Source organism: Ursus americanus, chromosome 14, assembly GCF_024610735.1.
Source record: "Ursus americanus isolate L20-20 chromosome 14, mUrsAme1.1.p, whole genome shotgun sequence".
Taxonomy (NCBI): domain Eukaryota; kingdom Metazoa; phylum Chordata; class Mammalia; order Carnivora; family Ursidae; genus Ursus; species Ursus americanus.
In genome coordinates this window covers 5,649,527-5,672,619 of record NC_142140.1, presented here as the reverse complement: position 1 = coordinate 5,672,619, position 23,093 = coordinate 5,649,527, and the positions used below count along the sequence as shown (strand labels likewise).

Genomic DNA, 23,093 nt, shown 5'->3' with positions numbered 1-23,093 from the left:
GATGACATCACTGATCATTTTTTTGTTTTTTAAAGATTTTATTTATTTATTTGACAGAGAGCACACAAGCAGGAGGGGATTGGCAGGCAGAGGGAGAGGAAGTAGGTTCCCCACTGAGCAGAGAGCCCGATATGGGGCTGGATCCCAGGACCCTGGGACCACCACCCGATGGAGTGGAGGGCAGAAGCTCAACCGACTGAGCCACCCAGACGCCTCCACTGATCTTAATAGTAGTTCCAGGGGCCAGATGGGGACAGAAGCTACACTGGATTGTGTTGTTCATTGGATGAGATGTGAGAAAGGAAGAAAGTGTTGACAACTCCTTCATGAGATTTTGACTGTAAAGGATAGGGGCGTTTGAGGAAACCCAGAGGAGTGAAATGTGAAATGTCTTGTCTGAGGTCACACAGCTGGCAATCGATAAGGTTGACACTGGAACCCCTTTGTGCCTATGACTATACCAAACCTCATGAATCCTGCTTATCCTGTGGGCTCTGGGAAGTCAGATGGGATGCAGAGCTTGAAATCACTGAGCTAACAGCAGCCCGCATTGCGTGCGTTGTGAAGAAAAAGGTCTTGATGGCGTCAGGTGGGCTAATCAAGCGAAGGGCTCATGAACCAGAGAGCATGCCGCCAACTGAGAAAGACCCAAGAAATTTGAGAAGCAGTAACCAAAATGGCTCCATCTTTGGGGGATGAGAGACCCATTGCCATTGTATTTCACGGAGAAGTGCACAGGGTACCCACACTGCCGGCTGCTTTCCCCTGAGCACTGAGATCCCAGGACAAGAAGCTGGAGGTACCATGCCAGCATCCCTGCCAGCATCCCAGTGAATATTCCTGTTCTAGTCCCCCGCGGCTCAGGACCTCAGCTTTCCAAACATTCCTCTGGACACAGCTCCTGAGCAAGAAATCACATCAGCTGGATCGTGGGTGACATGAAGAAAACCTCCAACCCAGTTTATTTCAAAAGGGCAGAGGTCGAGACAGGGAAATACTCAGAAACTGCATCTCTTTCCCGGGTACATCTGCCCTCTGAGATACTGGATACTTTTGCTCTAGAGAGAGCTGGCTCCAGGCTATTCCACTGAAATGATTTCTTTTATCTGGCTCTTGACACTTCCCCGGTGATTGTGGTTCTGGGCTGCTAGGGGCACCGGCCACAGCCCCGGGATGGTTGGATCCCACAACACCTGGGCCACTCTAGTTGATGTAGTAGACCTTGGGGGCATCATAATAGGCACAGGTCATGTAGCTCATGGTCCCAATGGGCCACCAGTGGTCGGGGTGGTAAGTGGCTGAGTAGGCATGGGGCCGGGGTTGGACACAACTGAAGAGCGCCAGGCTCTGGTCCACGGCCACAGTGGGCAGGTAGAGATGCAGCTTGTCCAGGAGGTGACCCGGCCAGAAGAAATTGGGGTGAGTTCGCTGTGAACCTCTGGGGCTCTTCACTTCTAGCTTCCTGGAAAAGAAGAAGACAGAAGTGCGTCATGGCCAACGAGCCGGGGCCGGGGCTCCTGTTCAGCAGAGCAGACCAACTGTGACCAGAGTGGAGGTGTAGCATTGGGCCAAGCACTTCAGCTCCATGCGGTAGGTTCTGTTATCCTGTCTGCCTAACCCATGAGGACCTGAAGGCCTAGAGAGGATAAGTCATTTCCCCAAAGCCGCACAGTGTGCAAGGGGCAGAGTGCAGGCTGCCTCTAAAAACCAGATTCTTAAGGGTATACCATCTGTTCGCTCACGGCATTCTCATGTGGGGTTCAGGGTATAGCCTCTGGGGCCAGCATTGCTGGATTCAAATCCCTGCTCCACCACTTAATAGATAGGTGACTTTGAGTAAGATCATTAATGTTTCTGTACCTCAGTTTCCTCTTCTGTAAAATGGGCATGCTAAGAGTCACTTTACAGGGTTGCTAAGAGGATTTAAATGAGTTGAAACATGGAACACACCACAGTAGTGTCTGCCTGGCACCCTAAGCAGTTTTACTTCTTCTCAGTTCCTGGGCATTGAGCCCAAGATACTGTGCACCGTGCAACACACAGAGTCTCAGCCCGCTCCTCCAAAGTCCTCCCTCCCACCCACCCCCTTCCAGAGTTGGGTGATTGCTACAGACCTGGTGAACTCCTCAAACTCCTTAAAGCGAATTTTCTTGACTTTCTTCGATGTTTTCCTGGTGGATAAGAGAGAAAGGTCTCTTGTCAGGAGAGGCGAAATCTAAGTTAATGGGGCTTCGGATGGTACATGGAGGTAGGCCTGTCTGTGAGTCCAAACCAGAGCTCCAAAAGGAGAGTTTCCTCTCCCAAGGGTGGGACCCTGATTCTGTCCCTCCACGCTCCAGTGGGACACACAGTGGGCTTGGTCAGCCAGGCCTGGGCTCACAGCCTGGCTGGCTGGGCGGCTCTGGGCAGGTCACTTCCCTTTGCAGAGCCTCGTGTTTCTTATTACCCAGAACAGAGACCTCCCGGGGTAGTGGAGAGATGCTCAATAATCTGAATTGTTTGGGAGCCCCCAACTCCCACTTCCCCTGCCAGGGCTGAATCCAGCTTTTGGAACACGGGTGGTGAAAACTAACTCCCCAAATCTTCGGCCTGGCAGACATCACTAATCGACCACAGACAGCACTCTTTCCCAGCAGGCCTGCACCTGGCCTCAGAATCTTTGACAACACAGTTCAAGTAGCGAGATAAAACAAATATCCTTCCCTGCCCTTGGGGCCCTCTATCCCTTATGGCTGTGGCCTACCTAAGCATGGACAAGAGTCCCTTTCTCAGGTTCCCACCCGCTCCCTAGGTCAGGGTGCAGAAATGGAAGTCAGCCCCCCAGGAGCTGGTATGTTCATGTGAGGCTCAATCGGTGAAGCATCTTGTCCACTTAACCTGTAGCCTGTCTGACTTCCACTTGGCTCTGCTGCATCCTATCCGTTCTGGCTATACCGCCCCAGCGGGCAGCTGGCAGTGATCCAGCATGTGGGCAGCTCCTGGTCCCCTCCCCATTGTGGTCACCTGGCCCCTCCTCATCCCACATTAGCCCCATTCTGCCTCGGGGATGCTGCTCGTTTTCCAATCTGCCGTCACCAACAGATGCTGGCTCATTAGCCACTCATGGGTCACCTCCTTCCAAAGAAGGACATTTCCTTAGAGAGGACTTGGGGGTCTGAGGCTCAGCAACAGGCCCCAGTGCAGAGTTCTTTCCTCCTTCTAAGGGCTGCAAGCCCACCTCTTGCCAGAGTAGGCAGGACAAAGAAGGGCCTGCCACCCCCGTCCTCTGTAGGGCCCCTGACAGCCGGCCCATGATTTGTGAAGGGGCCTCCCTATTTCTCAAAGAAGGCCCTCTTTTCAATCTTTCCTAGAGAGCTTGAGATCATGTAGGATGTGGTCGGGAGAGTAGCTGTATGGGGGTGAGGCAAGGAGGCTGGGCCGTCAGACACGTGCCAGGGGTGACACCGGAAATTGGCCAATCCCTGGTGACCAGTGGGTGGACATGCTGGGCATGCTTGGACACAGGCATTGGCACACCATGACACCTCAAGTAGGCCAGCATCCCACCCCCAGAGCTGAAGGAGCAACAGCAGGACAGAGGGCAAATGGCAGGGGGGCCAGAGGGTCTGACACTCAGCTTGTCAGCCTTCTTAGCCAGAGCCTCGCTGAAGCCCTGGAGCTTGAGCAGGGTCAAATTTGGACTGAAGATCTTCAAGTCTGAGTAGTAGCCTCCCGGCTGCCGGATCGGGCGCACCTGGTCCTTCTGGAAAATGATCTTGTCCCCTGGGTACAGCAGGGCTGTAAGCAGCAAGAAGAATGTGACCTGTCAGCTCAGGACCCCTCTCTGCCCTGAGACTTTGGGGCAGAGGGGGGCTTTTTATTTTTAATCGACATTTTTGTTTGAAAAGATTTTTTCTTATATACATTTTAAACTTTTTATATTTAAATGATTGTAGATTCACAGCAGGTTGCAAAAGGAGTGTAGAGGGTCCCTTAGACTCTGCCCCCAGCTTCCCGCGATGGTGACATGGCATATAACCTAGTGCAGTATCAGGAAGTGGGGCTGCGACAACATGGGGTCGCTTCTTTATAACCAGGTCAGCCACGGCCCCAAGGCCTGCGTGCAGTTAGGATGGAGCGTGCAGCCCCATAACCCAGTCTGCAGGGGGCGTGCTGGTCAGGAACCCACAAGGAGGAGGGGAGATTCACCCGAGACTTCACTACCTTAACTTAGACCTAGCTGATGGCAGTCTTCTCCTTGCCTAGAATTAGTCTCACGGATAACCTCAGGAGACTGCTCTGAGAAGTCAGAGCACAAAAATCCCTAGGCCAGGGGCTCTGTCCTCCTGCAGCCATTGAGCAGTGCTTGTCCCAAGATGGTAACACATGACTAACTCATATTCTAGAAGAAGTAATGGAAGGTTACACTCCAGGTTATTAACACTGACTATCGGCGGGGGGTGGGGGGTGGGGGGTGGGGTGTGTGTGTGGACACGGCAGGGACTGTGCAGATAAGAGGGGAGAGGGAAGGGGGATATGCAGCATCGACATTTAAAAAAGGTACACAGGATTTTTTAAAACTACATTTAAAGATATAGAGAGATATATATGATTTAAAAATAATTTACATAAATAATTTTGTATAAATGGAAAAGAAAAAGAGGTCTGTGAGAGAACAATTACTAAAATATTAATGGTGTCAACTCAAGCTGGGGGGATTTTTTTATCTTCATGTTTTCAAAAAAAGCCTAAGTGAGCACTCTATAAAATCAGGGGGAGAAAAACAAAGCTGTATTCACTGGGGAGAGGGGAAATGCCTCAGAGTTTTAGAATTCTGGCCCTTGAGCTTGAGGCCTGGAGTCAGAGCCCACCAAGCTCTAGTCTAGAACACAGACCTGGAAGTCTCAAAGTTTGAGCTTCTTTACTCACGGCAGAGCAGACCTCTGTCCTAGAGACAGCCCATAGATAGTGGCCAGGATAGTGGTCAGAGGTGGACCAGAGTTTTTCAGTTTAGAACAATCAGAAGCAAAAAGAAGCCCCCCGACGATGCTCCCGTGTGCCCATGAGTGTGAGAGCCTCCCAGCAAGTGAGGTTCACAGGCCCAGGAGTCAGCAGAAGAGGGAATCCGTAGCGGCTCAGTACTCTGGTGGGGACAAAGGAGGCACATCCAGAGGCAAGGCCTGGCCCACAGGGCAGTCCCGGGTGCATGCGTGGCAAGCCTGCCTGCAGCTCGGAAGACAGTTAGCTGCGGCTCCGCCACTAGCCACGATGAGGGAATGTCCACAATCAGGAGGATGAGGCTCCCTGAGCGAGAAGGAAGGAAGGATCATGTGCAAAACGTCCGTGTCCGGAGCTGCAGGAGCCCCTGCCTCTGCCCTCCCAGCTCAGGTGGGCAGGAGGTGGCCACCCAAGTGGCCACCCAAGTGGGGGGGGGTGCAGCATGCCCAGGAGACAATGACCACTTAGGTTGGTTTGCCTGCATTTCTGGAGGCTTTTGGCCACACGCGATTGTACAGGCCTGTTATGGGCTGAACTGTGTCCCCCCATCCCAAGGCCAAATTCATATATTGAAGCCCTAACCCCCCCGAAACCTCAGAATTTGTATTTGGAGAGAGGATCTTTCAAGACGTGATCAGGCCAGCATGAGTGTGGGCTCAAATCTGATCTGACTGGTGTCCTTGTAAGAGGAGATTTGGACACTAGAGAGGCGCCAGGGGCATCAGTGCACAGAGGGGAAACCATGTGACGAGGCAGCGAGAAGGTGGCCATCTTGTAAGCCCAGGAGAGAGGTCTCAGGAGAAACCAGCTCTTTCGGCACCTTGATCTTGGACTTCTAGCCCCCAGAAGTGTGAGAAGACAGATTTCTGTTGTTCAAACCGCCCGGCCTGTGGTATTTTATTGTGGCAGTCTGAGCAAATTAACCCAAGACCTAGGGTCCTGTGCATTGTGCGCCTGCTTCCGTCTCTCTTGGGAAAAAGATGGAAATAGTCGTGACGGTTAACTTGTTCTCAGGGAAGTCACACCGCTGTCTGTGTGCCCCTTTCTCTGAAAGCCATACTTCCCAGTTTGGCCATGATTCCTTCCTGGAACTTGGGAAACCTCTGCCCTCAGGCGCAAGGGCTTGCTCTTTCGTGCTTTTAAAGCACAAAGTGGGACCTGCCCGTTAAATTTATACATTCACAAATTTGGGGTGCCAGCATTGTTGTGTGGTCATCCGTGGCTTATGGGGCACTCCCCAGCCCCATCTCTCAGAAGCACATGCTCTACCCTGAGATGGGGAGGGTTCAGATCTGCTTGGACATATGGAAACAGTTCTCCCTCAAACAGAGGGTGAGACCAGCGTGGAAATCTCAGCACCCAGTCCTGCGGTCTGAGCAGAGAGCAGAGGGCCTCAGCAGAACCTGGCCCCATCGCCTGGTGCGTTCCTACCTTGGTGTTGCAGAGGAACCCAGAAACAGACCCGACCTAGGGAAGTGCTTCCAGAAAAGCCCAGTACAGCACAGTGGCCATCACTTCTATGAGATCTCCCTCTTTGAAACTGGGCCTGCTCCTTTCTGCTCAACTTCAGGGCTCCCTCACCCAGAACTCCTGTTCTAGAATGCTTAGCAGCTCAGCTGGGGCAACCCAGACCTCTAGGCCTGTGGAGCCTGGGTACCTCCAGGATTCTAGAAATCCCATCTAACAGCAAAACAGACCGGGCTGTTTCTCCCCACCTCCCCTCCTTCAATGTCCCCATCACAGCCACAGCAGTTTAGCTGGGTGCATGTCAGCTGGGCAAGGACAGACCTCAGGTGGACGCCACCCTCGCCCGGGTTCTGGGCCCTCTTGGCAACTTCCCAAGGGCCAGCCCCCAAAGCCCTTACCTTTCATGAGGACGTCCTCCGTCAGCGGGAGGCCGTAGTACTCACAGAGCTTGTAGCACTGCAGGTAGACCAGAAAGTTGTCCCTGCGGGACATGTCGACGAGCGCCCTCATCTCCCCCTGGAGGGTGGACGGGAGGCAGTGCTCGTCGAAGTGCTTATTCCCGCTGCGCACCAGGCGGCACCGCTCTAAGTACTGGATGGTGGGGATCTTGAGCTGCAAAGAGAACAGAGGTTGGCACACGCTTCCCTCCACCTTGTGTTTTTCATCCCGGCCAGAAGGCACATGTGGAGCCTCATCGCGCTCTCCCCATGAGGGGAAATGGCAAAGAATGCAGGGCGGGACCAAAGTTCAGGCTCTGAAGTCAGTGACTTGGCAGAGAAATCATACAAGGTCAAGGTTACCCCCTAAGCGTGCTTGGATGGCTACGGTTAAGGCGTGCAGTGCTGTGTGCACGGCCCCGTACGTGGACCTGCCATCATTGTATCATACGGACAGTAGGGTACAGTGTAGACGCCCTAGTGAAACACCGCATCCAGGGTTTGGCTGCACCAGGATTTAAATTAGGTGCACACATCTGTGCCATCGAGGCGGAAGCCAGCTGTCAAGGACGGCAGAGCAAAGCGCAAGAGGCCTGCGGGTTGTGGAGCCACTTGTGGCCTTCTTAGTTAGTTAGTTACAAGGAAATAAAAATCTTTTTCGCAGCATCTAACAGCAGAATCAGCAAAGTACAGCCCACAGGCCACATCTGGCCCAGCACCTGTTTTTATAAAGACACTTTTCTTGGAACACAGAGGCACTCATTCGTTTAGCGGCTGCAGTCTGCGGCTGCTCTGGGGTGGTAGTTGCCACAGAAACGCTAAAGCCACAGAAGTCTAAAACGTTTGTTGTCTGGCTCTTTACAAAGTTTGCTGATCTCTGCTCAGATATGTTGGGGTTTTCTTGTCATGCAAGTGAATCAGATCTTAGGCGATATGGCGCTTACAATGCCTAACATTTTATTTTTTATATATATATATATAAAATATATACTTATATATTTATTATATTATGTTTAATATATAATTAATTTAACATATAGCATTATAATATTATATATCTTTATGTTATCTTTATTATACATAATAAAATCCGTATTTATATGTAGTATAATATGAATATCGTCTGCCATCTGAAGGCAGGGGCTGTTTTGTTCTCTGCAACCCCGGAGAGAGTGCCCGGCACATTGCCTCTGTCGATAACTATTTGTTGGGTGAATTCATTCACACCATCCATTCTTCCTTCACTGGCCATGTGTTTCTGGAGAGCCCACTTGGTGGCAGGCCCTGTGCCGGGCGCTTGGATTCCAGCTGTGATGAGGACGGCAGCCCGTGGCCCTGGTCTCAGGGTGCGAAGTAGCAGTTAAAGAATGGGAGGAGGGGGACTCCATAGTTTGGAAACATGATCTCATTTCATCTTCAGAGAAACCTCGTGAGGTAGGCGTTCTCATCATCAGATGAAGAAGCCTGCTCCCAGGAGGTCCCCGGCCCGAAGGTGCAGTGGACTCGAACCCCAGCCTGTCCAGGCGCCGAGCCCCATGCCCTTCCCGTTGGCCCAGGTACCTTGTGCTGCCGCTTCCTCTCGCGGTACCGCTTGCCAACGTCCTCCATCTCCTCCAGAGTCATGGGCCGCGCCTCCATCTGGGTGTCGACCACGGGCACGGTCAGCAGGTCCATCTTGCGAGGCTGTGGGCCCAAATCCACCTGCTTCTTGGATGCACTCTGTGGGGAACCTCTGTGCCTGGCGGATCTATAATCTGAAAGGAAGGAGAGACTGAGAGGAGCCCCAGCTAAGGAATCCATCGAGCAGTTAACTGATGTGACCAAGCAGGTGTGGGCCACCCCTCTGCTCACTTCCCGTGTGGCCGGTCAGTGCCATCTGAGACGGACCTCGAAGGTATCCCTTCTCTCTGCGTCCACAACGGCCTCCCTCCTGCCAGGCTGCCTCCTCCCTCACCTGCACCATGGCCACAGCCTTCCTGTTGCCATTCTCATCCTCTAGCGTCCTCTTTCCACCCAACAGCAAATAGGACCTTTAAAAAACGTGGTCACCTCATTCCCCTGCTGGTGTCCCCCAGCACTCAGACTAAAACCCAGAATCCGCTTCCTGGTCTGCAAGGCTCTGCGGAATCTGGCCTCGGTTCAACACCCACCTGATCCGTCTCCTCCTGCTCACCCCCCGTCACCGCCCCGCACCCTAACTGCTTTCCGTCCCCTGAAAACTTGCCCGAGTCAGGGCCTTCGCCTTTGTGGCTCCATCTGCCTAGGGTGCCCCTGCCAGACTGGCTCCTCATCGGTCACTCGAGTGTCCGCTCCAAGGGCTGCTTTGCCAAGAGCCCTTCCCTGACACCACTCCCTCCCTCTGCCCTGTTGTCTTCAAGGCATTAATCGCTCCTAGACATCATCTTGGTTAACCCTCTACATGGAAGCTCATTGGCTTCTTCACTCCCGTGTTCCCAGTTACTGGTTTTTAGAAGCGGGCCTGGCGCATACCAGGTGCTCGACAAAGATCTGGATGAATGAAAGCATCCCATTGCCCCTGCCCCGGTTCAGGCCTCCACTGTCCCGGGCTGAGACGAAATCGTGGCCCAGCCACCTTCTGGTTTTCAGACTGGAGACTGGTGGCTCAGCCTCCCTGAGCTTCAGTTTCCACCTTGTCGAGCGTGAAATGTAGCTCTGACCTCCAGGGACTTGAAGCATAATCTGAGCCGCTGCTGTGCGTAAAGTGACCCAGGCCACAGTGGGCGCCCCCAAATTCTACTGCCTTCTCTCTTGGAGCTGGGCCCCCAGACTCTTGACGCTTCTGCCCCTCTAGGCAAAGCAGAAGATACCCGAGTCTGCTTACCCTGCCCTCTGACGGTGTCCAGGAGAAAGGGCTCCGTGATGACACTGAGATGGCGCCATTCAAGCAAATACCTGCTCTTGGCTTCAAGTCTATTTATTGGGAAATAAGAGGCCCCAAATACCTTTGCGGTAAACATGCATCGGGGGACACTGTGTCATTCACTAAATGGCTCGCAGCCAACTACACCAGTAATGGTGAGCTTTGGTAACTTATAATGAAAAGGCAAAAAGAGCACGGATGGGAAAGCACGCCCAACTCGAGGCAGTCCTGAGCATGTGCTGGACATGAAGGGTGCCGGAGATTACGACTGGGGTTGGTGACGCGTGCAGGAGGTGACTGTAGGGTGCTCAGCTTCCCTGGGACTCTGAGAGGGGCGGAGCCCCTGCCTGGGACTCATGGGGTCTCTGCCCCGTGGCTGGTTGAGACCAGAGGTTGGAAATCTGTGTTGCACCATGGGGAGAAGCTCCGGAGGACTGTGGAACAGCCTCTCTGTGGGAGTTGCCCTCTGCCTCCAAAAGAGCCAACTAGTGAGGACACTCAGCCCCCAGCTCAGTGGGACCTGGATTCCAGAGGCCCTGGCCCAGATCTTCACGCAGATAAGGAAGCTCCTCCATTACCACCCCTCCCCCCGGGGTTTCAACATGACCTCAGAGAGGGTAAGGAATACCCCACACCAACATGTCTGAAATGAAACTCCTCCCAGCCTGCTGGGTGGGGGCAAAGCAAGATTTATTTTATTTAAAAAAAGAAAGAGGTCATATTTGGGAATATGTTATATTGTTATAATTGTTATTATATGTTTGGTTACGTTTGGAGAGGGCCCTGGAATGGTGGGTGGAGGTTTAAAGGAGAGCTTTAATTTTATCTGTAGTTGTTCAATTTTAATTTTTTTTTTTACAACAACAATGGCACTAAGCTATAAAGAACAATGATGTACCCTTGTGTTGTAGAGTAAATTCGTAGCCACTGCCATGGTTAGTCCATTTCTAATTTGCCTCTGTGCTATACCTGGACAGATGTGGTTCCACAAGCACATGGCCTTGAACTTGAGCTGTGCACAGCTCATACAACTGTTCACAGCAACCCTACTAATATCTCTGATAGAATATCAAAGTAGACTTTCCAGTAAACTCTAAACATGTGCTAATTCTGGTTTCTGAATTTTAGTGGTTTTTAAAAAAATTTTAGTTAACTTTTTATCAATAAATATAGGTTAATAGTAAGAAGGCCTTGGGCCCACATACAAATGGAAGGGCTTCCTGTTTGGGTCAGATCTGAGTCTATCAGGTAAGCTTTGGTGGGCTGAAACCACCTTTCGAAAATCCTCCCTTAAGGACAAGGGCTGGGCCTCATTCATCTTCGAATGGATACAGTAGCTGGGCACTTGAGAGAATATCCCCTCTTTAGTTGACTAGTGGGCCTGGGGATTCCAGAAGCTTGGCCCAACTATGGTAAGCCAGAGTTGGAGAACACGCTCAGAAAGTAAGCCAAGGCTGCCTCCCTCATGCTTGCTCCCAGGGTGGGGAAGTAGAGGCATGGGGGCGGGGGTGGGTACATACACTCCCTTGCGGTTGGCAGGGTGCTCCTCTGCTGAGCCAAGGACCACTGCTTGTAGGTGTTGGCCAGGATGTCCGTGGTGATGCTGTTGCACTTTCCCAGAGAGCTGAGATAGATGACAACGTCTTCCACCTCCTGGTTTTTCAGAGGGACTCCAACCTGAGGAGAGAAGAGAAGCCACCAAGGTGGGCGGGCTCCAATCCAAACATTCCACCAGTATGGCCAAAGCCATAGCAGCCCCGCGCCACCTCTCCTATCCAGTTTCTGGTTTCATCCACCACCACTCCCAGCTCAGGCCCGAGGCCTCTGCTGTAGGAACTCAGAGCCCTTTCCCAGACCCTGAACACACTCTGTGCTTTCTCACCTCTGCCTTTACTCAGGCATCTCCACCTATCTGAAGAACTCCTCTCCCTCCTTCAAAACCCAGTCCAGGTAAGCCAGCATCTTTTCAGAGTCTGCTACTCCTTCCTTCCGGACCGGCACCCCACTCCGTACCAATATCTCAATGCCCGCTTTCCCAGGCTGGATTGGAGAAAGGATTTCATGTCTACCATCCTTGTCAATGAGAAACACATAAGCCTCTCTCAACTGGAGTAAAATAGGATCAGAAATACACTGCACGTTACTACTTTAAAGGACCGTGAGTAACTTTGTAAGCGTATAATGCTTGCCATCAATACCGAATATTCAAGAAGAAAAGTTCTACAGGAAATATAATTTTGTTCATCCACTCCTTTAAACTGAGGTCATTGTTCACCGAGCTTTCCCGAAAGAGGGTCAGAACTCTCCTGGGACGAAAGGATGTAATATTTTATCTTTTTTGGTTATGATGGTTAAAAACCCTTTATCTTTTTTCCCCCATGTTTTTTTTTTTTAAGATTTTATTTATTTATTTAACACAGATAGAGACAGCCAGCGAGAGAGGGAACACAAGCAGGGGGAGTGGGAGAGGAAGAAGCAGGCTCATAGCGGAGGAGCCTGATGTGGGGCTCGATCCCATAACGCCGGGATCACGCCCTGAGCCGAAGGCAGACGCTTAACTGCTGTGCCACCCAGGCGCCCCTTTCCCCATGTTTTGAAAGGTTGTTTAGATGAGTACATGTCACGAAACAGTGTGAAAACTGGTGATGACTTAAAACCATAAAGAAGTAGCAGTCAGCTTCTGAAAGTGTTTTGCAAATGTAGCTTGTACTCAGAGTGTGTAAAAGCTGAATCCATGCAGACCAGAGTCAGCCAACTTTTTCTATAAAGGCCAGATGGTAAATATTTTAGGCTCCATGAACCATATGGTCTCTGATAACTGCCATCGTAGCATGAAAACGGCCATGACAATACATACAAATGAGTGTAGCTGAGTTCCAATAAAGCTTTATTTACAAAACCAGAGGCTGGCTGGATTTGACTTCTGGGCGATAGCAGACCCCTACTAGACCAATGGAACTTTCTGCAATGATGGAATGTTTTATATCTGTGCGGTCCAATAGAGGAACTGCTCACCACGTGGAGCTATTGAGCATTCAAAATGTGGCTGGTGTGAGTGAGGAGCTGGATTTTAAATATTTATTTATTTATTTATTTATAATTAATTAATTAATTTAAAATCTTGGCTAGCCCTTGAAAGTGTGGCCTGAGGGACAGTACCATAGACATCACTGGGAGCTTGTTAGAACGCAGCATCCTGGGCCTTGCACAGAGGTACTGAGTCAGAAGCTGCATTTTAACAAGACCTCTGTGTAGTCATATGCCAGTGACAGCTGGAGAAGCTCTAGAAGGTTCTAGAGGTAGGACTGAAGGCCTAGCAATCTCTGTGCACAGTTTTGGGGTACGATGGGCAAGACAATGATTCCTGATGCAGCTGACTGGTTATGGGGTCGGTTCTGCAGACTTCCCACTCAGGTTGGGGCTTTCAAGGTCAGACCCGTGCAGGGGTGGTTTTGGGGGTCTGATGTGACCGCAAATTACACCACATTTTCCAAGCTGGCTTTACAAGTAATAGGGCTGATGGCTTGAGCCCCCTGCGTCTACTTTTCAGCTGGTCCAGGACCTCGGTGGAGGCAGCAGTGGGGACAGGGTGCACGGACATCTTCCCCACTCAGGCCAGCCCGGAGGGAGCACGGGAGGCACTCACCGTCTTCAGAGCCACAATGAACTCCTCCCGAGAGATCCTCTGGTTCTCACCCCGGTCCCCCTTGCTCAGTATCTCCAGGATCTTGATCTTGCGGCTGCGAAGGTAGGAGTACAAGGCGGCCAAGGCGGCGGGCTTGGGCAGTCGGAGCTGGGGGACAGGGCGGCGGGCAGGCCGGGGACTCTTCTGCAAGAGGCAAGAGGGAGAATTCAGGGAGACAGGCCGCTGGAACGTGATCCCCACAGTTAGAACAGGGAGAGCGAGGGGCCGAGCAGCTTCAAACAGACAGCAAGATGGAGGCCAAGGAGCAGTGGATTCAGGGCAACTGCGGGTCACCAGAGATACTGTGCACCTCGCGGCCTCCATTTTCCCATCAGAAACAAGGGGGCTGGACGTTACGAGAACCGACATTTCATTCTTACCCCCATGTCTCCTGTCAAACCAGTCAGGATTATAATCCCACTGGGCTCTCAGTGCCCCCAAACACATGCCCCTGCCGGCAGCCAGACGGGGCTCTCTAATCCTCCTACCTGCCAGCCTTTGTTCCTGCTGGGCCTCCTGCCCAGAATGCCTTCCCTTCTTTCGCTGCCTGTCCAAATCCCACTCCTCCTTTAATCCCAGGTTATTGGAAATATTTCAGAATAATACCCCCTTACCTTGGTGCAGCACCTGACAGCTTACAAAGGGCCTTTCCGCTCCCTAGTTTAGAGCTCCTCTGTGTTTGGGACCCACCTCTATTAAAGGCCTGTAGCAAACTGTAGTCAGTGATCTGATGTGTCTTCCTCCCTCATTAACATCGGAACATCTCGAAAGCAAGACCATGTCTTATTTAAGCTGCATACCCTTACCTCCCGTCCGCCTACTGAAAAAGCCCCCCAGCCCTAGGCAGGTAGGCAGTCATGTTTGCTGAATGAATAAGTAATGCTGCAAATTAGGTATTAGGTATGACTTTCTCTTTTTACAGCCGAGAAAACAGGTTCAGAGAAGTGAAGTGACTTGTCCAGGGTCACACAACCCTTGAGCAGTAGAGCTGGGTTTCTTTTCTTTTTTTTTTTTTTTAAGATTTTATTTATTTATTTGACAGAGAGAGACAGCCAGCGAGAGAGGGAACACAAGCAGGGGGAGTGGGAGAGGAAGAAGCAGGCTCATAGCGGAGGAGCCTGACGTGGGGCTCTATCCCGGAATGCCAGGATCACGCCCTGAGCCGAAGGCGGACGCCCAACCGCCATGCCACCCAGGTGCCCCTAGAGCTGGGTTTCTAACCCAAGTCTAGCCCTTATTCATAGACACTGTGTTGCTGTCAGGAAGGGTGCGTTAGACCTAGGAAATTTGGGTTTGGACTCTGATTACACCAAGGCCTGACCCTGATGTCAGTGAGACTGTAATCAAAATGGCAGGCGTAATACTGAGCGCTCACTCTGTGGCCGGCACTGTCCAAGGCACCTTATGTAACTTCATCCATTTAGATGTCGCAGCAGCCCTAGGAAGTAGGTACAATGGTCATCCCCAGTTAATAGATTGGGAGACTGAGGCCCAGATCATAGTGCTAGGAAGTAGCAGAGCTAGGTTTAAACCCAAGTTATCTGACCTCTTACCCCAACTTCCCCTGACCAGGGAAATTTCAAGTGTTTGCATTACAAGGAAATGTCACAGAAAGCAAGCATTGGGGGATGAGGGCTTTGATATCGACTTCCACTGACTCCACTGGACAATTGATTGGCTTCATTGAGCTTCTATTTCTGTATTTAGAAAAGGGAGTTCCTCATTTTTCTTCCAACCTCACAACTGTGATCCTCACAGTGGCACTAGGAGCACCTGCCTGACACATCTTGGCCCTCGACAAACATGCGTCCATGAACGAATGAACAATGAGCATTTTAAAATGCCCCATAGATGGAATGCCAGGAATCATCCCTCCTCGGGTGATTTTAAGATATGGTCACAAGTTCTTCCACTATTCCCTTCTGAGGTAGAGCCTGATTCCCTTCCCCTCCCCGCGAGCGTGGACCGCACTTAATGACTTGCGTCTGTCAAATAGAATATGGTGAAAGTGATCATGTGATTCTCCTGAAACTACCATCTCCTGAGATGAGGTCATTAGAGGCGTTGCAGTCCTCCTCCTTGCTCTGTCCCTTGGACCGCTCCCTCTGGGAGACTCTGGCTGCCGGGTGGGGAGGACGTTCGAGCAGCCCTGTGGAGGTCCCTGTGGCCAGGAGCTGAGGTCCCCCTGCCAACAGCCACGTGAGCGAGCTCGCGTGGAGGTGGGTCTTCCTGCGTCCGTCAAGCCTCCAGATGTCTGTGGCGCGTGCCTGTCACTTGAGATGACAGCCAGAGCCACCCACGAAGCTCCTCCCAGATTCCTGACTCTCAGAAACAGTGGGGTGACAAACATTTGTGGCTTTCAATGTTTGGGGACATTGGTTATGCAGCAATAAAGAACCAGTACACCCCCCTTTGGGAACTTCTCTGCTCCTCTTTGACTTGGGGCCAACGACCCCTCTCCTGAGGGAAGGAAATGACCGTACGCCCCTAGCACCTCAGGTGTCTTCGTCAGCAAAGGGGGCGGCTCACCTTGGTGGCTCTGGTGGGAGTCTGACAGGCCAGCAACTGGGCCTCACGCTCCTTCTGGATCGTGTACAAGACCTTGGCCTCTGAAGGGGTGAGGCAGGGCTTGTTCTGCAGCCACTTCTCTGTGTCGCCAAATGACTCCAGGTTCCGCCGAAGCTTCAGCCTCTGCCTGAGCCACGTCCTCGTGTCCTCCGGCTGCCCTGCGACGTCCCCGGCTCCCAGGGCTTTGAAGCTGGAGACTGGCTGTGGGAGAGTCTGGGGTGGGGCCGCGAGATTGGAGGGTGTCGGATCCTCGTTTTGCGGCAAGGTGATGATCCGCCGGCGGCTCTGGGGCAGGTGGAAATCCTTCTGCTTGAACTGCTGGAAGCAATGGGCAATGACCCGCTCGGGATGGAAGACGGGGTCCCTGCCGGCGTTCTCATCGTCACCCGAGGTCTTAGACTGGCAGAGCCCTAGGGGAAGAGTGTTAAAAGGTGAGTTTCTTTCGAAAAGAGGACTGACAGAATCAGGAAGGAAAAATGCTACAGTAGGAGCCTGGGTGATGGGCATCTGGGTTCCAGGCCTGGCTTTATCATTGCTTCGCTCTAACAACGATCGCGCACTCCTGATGGCAGGCACCAGGCTAAGGGCTTCGAATGCTCTTCCTTACTTAACCTCGCTCCTCCCCACCCCACCCCCACCCCAGGACTCCTTATCTGCAATTGGAATGATCTTTTTTTTTTAAAAAGATTTATTTATTTATTTATTTATTTATTTGAGAGGGTGAGAGAGAGAACAAGCAGGGGGAGGGGCAGAAGGAGAGGGAGAGAGAGAACCCTAAGCAGGCTCCACACCCAGCGAGGAGCCCCACATAGGGCTCAATCTCACAACCCTGAGAGCATAAACTGAGCTGAAACCAAGAGTTGGGACACTTAACCAACTGAGCCACCTAGGTGCCCCCAGAATGATCTTTTAAGAATGCCGTTCTGGGGGCACCTCGGTGGCTCCATCAGTTAAGCATCTGACTTCAGCTCAGGTCATGATCTTGGGGTCTGAGTCAGGCTCTGCGCTCAGCGGGGAGTCTGGTTCCCCCACACCCTCTGCCCCTCACCTTGCTCGTGCATGCACTCCCTCTAATATAAATAAAATCTTAAAACAATAAAAATAAAAATTCCATTCTGATTTGGTCTGATCATCTGAGCAGAGGCTTTGGTGCCAGAACGCTCTAGCTGTGTCCGGGCTCTGTTGCTTCATGGCTGCACGACCTTGGGCAAGTTACGTAGTGTCTCCGTCTCAATTCTTCGTGTGTAAAATGGAGAGAAAGAGGGTACCTACTTCACTGAGTGGTGCGGATGGTTAGAATCAGGCCATTTTGGAGGTGCCTTGTTTGTAGTCAGTGCACAGTTATTTTTTTATGTACTCACCCTTCACCTATTTTGAAACCCCTCCATGACTTTTGAAGCCTCATGACCCTTCTCTGTCATCCTTTCCCGCCTTATCACTTGCCTGTCTTTCTTTACTATATCCCAGATCACTTGACCCCTCTCAATGATCCCTGAAGGCTCCAAGCTCCATCCTGCCTAAGGGTTTTGCCTGTGTTGTTCCATTTGCCAGAAATGTTCCCTCCCTCATCCATCCCTTCCTCACTCCTCATCCTCAGACCACGTGTTACCTCTCCAGCTCCCAAGCTCCGTTATAACCTCATGTTATCTCTGCGTAATATAACCTATAGTTTTCCTTTGGACCACTTATCACAGGTATGTAAATTAGGTGGCCCTCATGCTGAATGAAGCTTGTTTTGTTTGATATAGTCCTTAAAATTTTCCAATTTGAGTTACTTTAGGCTGGGACATGCCCTCTCCAGTTTGCCATAGCCCCCACCGTTCTCTATTGTCTCACATGCACATCAGTTCATTTATTAAGTGTGTGCTTCAAGCAGACATTTGTGTTTGAAATCCCTGGTGTAATTACTTGGTTGATGTTTATTTTATCAATATAGACTATGGACTGGGAGCTCGTCTCTCTTGTTCCCTGCTGGAGCCCCAGCACCTCCATGTATCAACATATAGAGGGAGCTCAGTAACTATTGGTGAATCAGTGGATGTCAAATGGACACACCTAATAGGTCAGCTCTGTGATTATACCATTTTACAGACGGGGGCACTAAGGCCCGGAGAGGCCCAAGGTCACACAGTTGATTAGTAGCAGAGCTGGGATAGATCAAATGAATAACAGATATGTTCTAAAATTCAGAAGGGATATAACATTATTATTAAAAATATTGTCACCACATTTTCCTTCTAAAACCCAAACTCCTCTGCTTTAAAACCCTTTCATTGCCTCCAAAATAAAATTCAGTCTCCTTACCCTGCCTCACTGGACCTACTCACCTCTGCCAGCCTCTCTAATGGGCTCCTTCTCTTGTTCCCCAAAACTGTATATGTACCCCAAAACTGAGCTGGCTATGGTTCCTCGGTCCCCTTGCCCTGCCACATGCTGTTTCCTCTCTCTGGAATGCTCTTCGAGACTTAGGTTAGGCATCACCATCCCATAAAGCCTTCCCACCCCCCCACCACCCTCATGCCCTCTCTGGGTTCCCACAGCACCCGTACTCATCCCCATCATAACATTTACCATATTTTTCTGGATGAAGATGTTTTCTGAGTCTTTCTCTCCCAACAGCCTGTGAGTTTTCCAATGGTAAGGACTGTGTCCTAGTTCCCATGTATCCCTGGTGCCCAGCCTGGCACGAAGTGAACATTCAGGACATTTGTTAAGTCTCCTTATAATGCCCATGTGTTTCTTTCATGGTCAGAAAATAATAAGTATACATCAATGTGGACGGAAGCGAGCACTTCTTAACAACCCATTTATCATTTCTTTGAGGACAAGATACTGGGTACAGCTGAGAATGTAGCCATTCATCAAACCAGTATTTGCTGAGAATCATCCAGTACTTGGCACAGCCAGGTGCAAATCCAAATAAGGCTGGATGCCCAACCACAGAGCGCTGGCATGGATCAAGGTGGGGTAACCAGAGGGGTAATAAGATGCTCTCGGTTAGGGGAGAAATGCTGATGGAGGGACCCTGGAGGTCATCATGAAGGAGGAGGCATTGCCATGTGCCTTCAAGAAGGAGTCAGATTTCAAGGGGTGGAGGGGCCAGCGTGGGGAAAGGACAGGGGTGGGGTTTGGGGTTTTAGGGTTACTAAATAGTTCCACCAGTTGGAAGCACATTGTGTGTGGAGGAGGAGGTTAATGGGAAATAAGGTTGAATCATCTTGAATGCCAGATTAAGGGGTTTGAACTTTACCATGTCGACCATGGGAATACACTCAAAATATGCTCCTCCCTGGCCTTGCCACTGCCGCTTGTGCCCTCCCTAGACCCCACATCCATGATCTTCCCTTAGCCAGAAGAGTCACACCCTCCAAAACCCTTCGATGGCTTCACTGAAATGGCTTCTCAGTGCCCCTAGAATAAACCACCCCCTCCCGCAATGGCCTGCACCACTGCCGTGGCCTGGGCCCTGCTCCCACTTCTTCCTGATCTCCCCCCACGTCTCCCTGCCTTGCTCACTTCGCTCCAGCTGCGCAGGCCTGCTTTCTCTTTGTCCAGCTCTCCTAGCTCTGTCCCAACTTGGTTTTGGCATTTGCTGTGCCCTCTGAAGGGCAAGGGATTCCCCAAGATTTCCCCTGGCTGAGTCCTTTTCGCCATATAGTTCCCAGCCCAAGTGCACCCCCGCAAAGTCACCCTGCCCACCCTATCAAAGGTCACATGCCTACCACACGATGGAACTTCCATTCCAGTGATCTTTGGGGTCCTGTGTCCATTGATAGGAACGTGAGGTGGGCTTTTATAATAAAAGAGGTCACCACGTAGTTGTGGGTAGAGACTGTGTGAAAACGTCCCCAAGGGATGGTGAGGAAAGCTTTCAGAGGCTAACTAGTCCCGCTGCCTTCCCAGGTCAGGGAACTCCTTCTGCAATGGCCCTGGCAGATGCTATCTCTGCTCAGATACACCTCTGGCGACGGGGAGTTCTCTACTTCCTCTTGTGGGTGCTTAATTCTGATTGCTAGAAAAGGCTTCCTTGCATTGCCCCAGATTTTGTTTCCCTGGAATTTCTACTGCTTGGTCTTAGTCCTCCCCATTGATGTCCCAGAAAACACATTTGTTCCCTCTTCATTGGGACAGCTCTTCAGGTATCTGGAGACAATTCAACTCTTGAAATTGTTTGTCTTGGCTCTGATTCAAATCTTTCCCAAAATTCCATTCTACCTCTCAAGCCACTTGCTGTTTGGCTCCTGAGCTTGCTTCTTTTTTCAAACAATCTTCTCTACTCTCATGTTTCTGTGACTTCTGTATGCTGAGGACACCCATACCGATATCTGTGACTTGAAATTAGTTCCAACTTTCTACATACAGTCGCTCCTAAAGCGTCTCCACTTGGATGGCCTACCAGTATCTTAGACTCAACCGGCGAAGACTGCACTGGTCTCCATGACCTGTCCCCACCCAGTCTGTTCCTCCTGTTAGGTTTCCGACCTCTGTGAAAGGCACCTCCCTCTCTAGGTCACCCCAGCTACCAACCTGAGCATCATCTTGGATTGTTCTTTCCATGTTCCCTGTTCAATCAGCCCCCAAGTCCCGCTAGTCCCCTCTAGCCTGGCCACTCTCCGTCACCTCTCAGTACCGTTGGTCTGGATGTTTTGGACAGCCCTAGATCACATCGATCTGTGCTTCCAGCATTCTGAGTCTGCCAATTCACTCTCCATTTGCTGATACTCCCAATCCAATGCTGTTAGTCCCAGTGGCTTCTCCATCTCCTGGCTCACAAGATCTTTCATGATCTTGTCCCTTCTGACCTCTCTCACTGCTCATCCCTGTAACATTCAAGCTACCAGCAGTTTCCTGAAGACAGCGTATGTCTGAGCCTCTCTGCTTTTGGTTCTGTTGGCCTGGAACGCCTTTCCTGCCCTTTCTGGCATGGAAAACTCCTTGTATCCTTAATTTAAATCCCGGTTTAAAGAGATCTTTCAGAACCTTGGAACTGTTCCTCCCCGTCCTCTACACTTAGGGGACCTCTTACTCCTGGGTGTTAATCCCAGGCCTGGCATCCACCCTTTCTTCTGTAAGTATCTGTTTATCTGCCTGTCCTTCACCTCTGAAGTTGCAGGGCTTTGCCGCAGCAGGCTATCATGGAAGGTTTGAGAACTGATAGTTTTCTCCATGCTTCTTCCCCAGTACCCAACACATTAATATCCAGAGAAGAAATGGGGCAGAGGACGAGCCAGAGGGCTGTGGATGTCTTTCCCAGGCTCAAGGATCAGGCCTCTGATTTCAGACCGAGGCAACTTGGCCCACTCCTCCAGCCGGGGCAGGGAAATCTGAGAAACGTGCATGACCTGCCCCGGCTCCCTGGCAACCCCTCACCCAGAACGGGGACGGCACAATGAGATATTCGCCCCGTCCTTGCCCTCACCCCACTTGCACGCATCGCACGTCGCTGCTTCCCAGGAGCTTACCGACCAGCGACAGGAACAGAGCCTCAGACGTTTCATTGGAATCATCGTCCATGGTGGCAGCGTCGGGAGCGGGCGCTGAAGAGTGTGTGTGAATGCGTGTGCGTGTGTGCACGCGCGCGCTTGTGTCAGGGTACCAAAACACAGTAATTCCAAATTTTGCAAGAGACGCTGAAGTCGCAAGCTTAGAAGCTACTGTTGCCAGGACTACAGACGCCCTGCGCTGATTGGCTGAAGTCCGCGGGGGAGGCGGGGAGCGGGTTGGGGGGCGGACCCTCCCACTCCCAAACGCCCCAGTGCTGCTCCTTTTGTGGGTCCGAGAGGCAATCCCAGCCATGCAGAATTCCTGGCTTGGCGAGAAAGACAGGATTTCTTAGTATGTCTCAGTGGCCCCTGAACCTGGAGTAATAAATTCCTGGTTTTCCTGAAAGCTGTAGGATCTTCAGCCGGCCTCCACGGCTTTCCTTTTCACCGAAGGAACAGGCCCTGCGTCCTCCAGAGGGGTTGTAGAAACACAACAGTCTTGGCCAAATAGAGGCAGTATGCCCTGCCCCCTAACGACAGGGTGCCATGGTTTGGAAATACAGAACCTGATAACAGGAATATTCATAACGTACACTTGAAATGCCGAACTGATAAACAGATAAACAAAATGTGCTCTGTCCACACAATGGAATGTCATAAAAAGTTCGGTACTGATGCATGCTACAATACAGATGAACCTTCAAAACATTATGGTAAGCGAACGAAGCCAGACACGAAAGGTCACATATCATTCTACTTATAATATATGCCCAGGACAGAAAGCAGACTGGTAATTGCCAGAGGCTGGAGGTGAGGTGTAGGACTTTGGGTGTGACTGCTAAGACGCATGGGGTTTCTTCTTAACGTGGTGGAAATGTTTTAGAGTTAGTGATGACGGTTGCAGAACATTGTGGAGTGTACTAAAAATAATTTAAGTGTATACTTTAAAAATGATTAAATGATGAATTTTTTATTATGTGAATTTTATCTCAATAAAAAGTAAAAAAAAAACCCCAAACACTTGAGCGCTCACTCTGTATAAGGTACCACCTTCAATGAATTGCATTATCCTGTGACCCTCTCAACCCGGGGTAGTCACTCAGACCATCCCCATCAGCCACATTAACATAGCACTTTTATAAGCCAGCCTCTGTTTAAGCAATTACATGCATTAACTCAATAATCATTATGACCGTGTGAGGTATTATGAGTGGAGAGAGCCTCCCTATCACTTTTGAAAGAGACGACGAAACAGGTGCAGAAGGCAGGCGACCTCACACGCAGCAAAGGGGAAAAGCCGGATATGGCCACGGCTGGAGCTCCCTTGCTGTGTCTACGCAGGCCCATACTCCGCAGAGTATCTGACCGCAGGCCCTGCCATCCAGTCACACCCGATGCCTTAGGCTTGGTCAGCTTGCCTTACCCTCCAACCCCAGCTGGGGCCCAGTGGTTCAGAGGCCCCTCTACACTCTTAGCTGCAGGGTTTGGGCATCTTGTCCCTACAACTTACTCCTTTTGTTCCCTTCCATTATCTTGTGTGCCTTTCTCTCTCCCTGTGATCACGTCTCTAAAGAACTTTTTTTTTTTTTTTGAGA

The 23,093-nt window shown here is 51.0% G+C and overlaps 1 protein-coding gene across 1 annotated transcript; it reads right to left on the bottom strand.

Moving 5' to 3' along the window:
• Positions 1-14: 14 nt before the first annotated feature.
• On the bottom strand, positions 15-19,092 carry EFCAB12 (EF-hand calcium binding domain 12). The gene is made up of 9 exons (XM_087866759.1): positions 18,587-19,092; positions 15,977-16,425; positions 13,409-13,591; positions 11,283-11,439; positions 8,442-8,635; positions 6,843-7,056; positions 3,618-3,777; positions 2,115-2,171; positions 15-1,462 (listed from the first exon to the last, which is right to left on the bottom strand). Exons 1-9 carry the CDS (start codon positions 18,711-18,713, stop codon positions 1,204-1,206), a joined length of 1,800 nt encoding a protein of 599 aa, XP_087722885.1. The 5' UTR covers positions 18,714-19,092; the 3' UTR covers positions 15-1,203.
• Between the last annotated feature and the right edge of the window lie 4,001 nt (positions 19,093-23,093).

What these genes read in the sequence shown, in the direction of transcription:
- EFCAB12 (XM_087866759.1), bottom strand. Translation starts at nt 18,713, where the DNA reads ATGTTCACTTCGTGCCAGGCTGGGCACCAGGGATACATGGGAACTAGG. An exon ending in AGAGGAAGCGGCAGCACAAG is followed by an intron (nt 7,057 to 8,441) that starts GTACCTGGGCCA and finishes TTCTCTTTGCAG; the next exon opens with CTCAAGATCCCCACCATCCA. An exon ending in GGAGGACGTCCTCATGAAAG is followed by an intron (nt 3,778 to 6,842) that starts GTAAGGGCTTTG and finishes TGCTGCTTACAG; the next exon opens with CCCTGCTGTACCCAGGGGAC.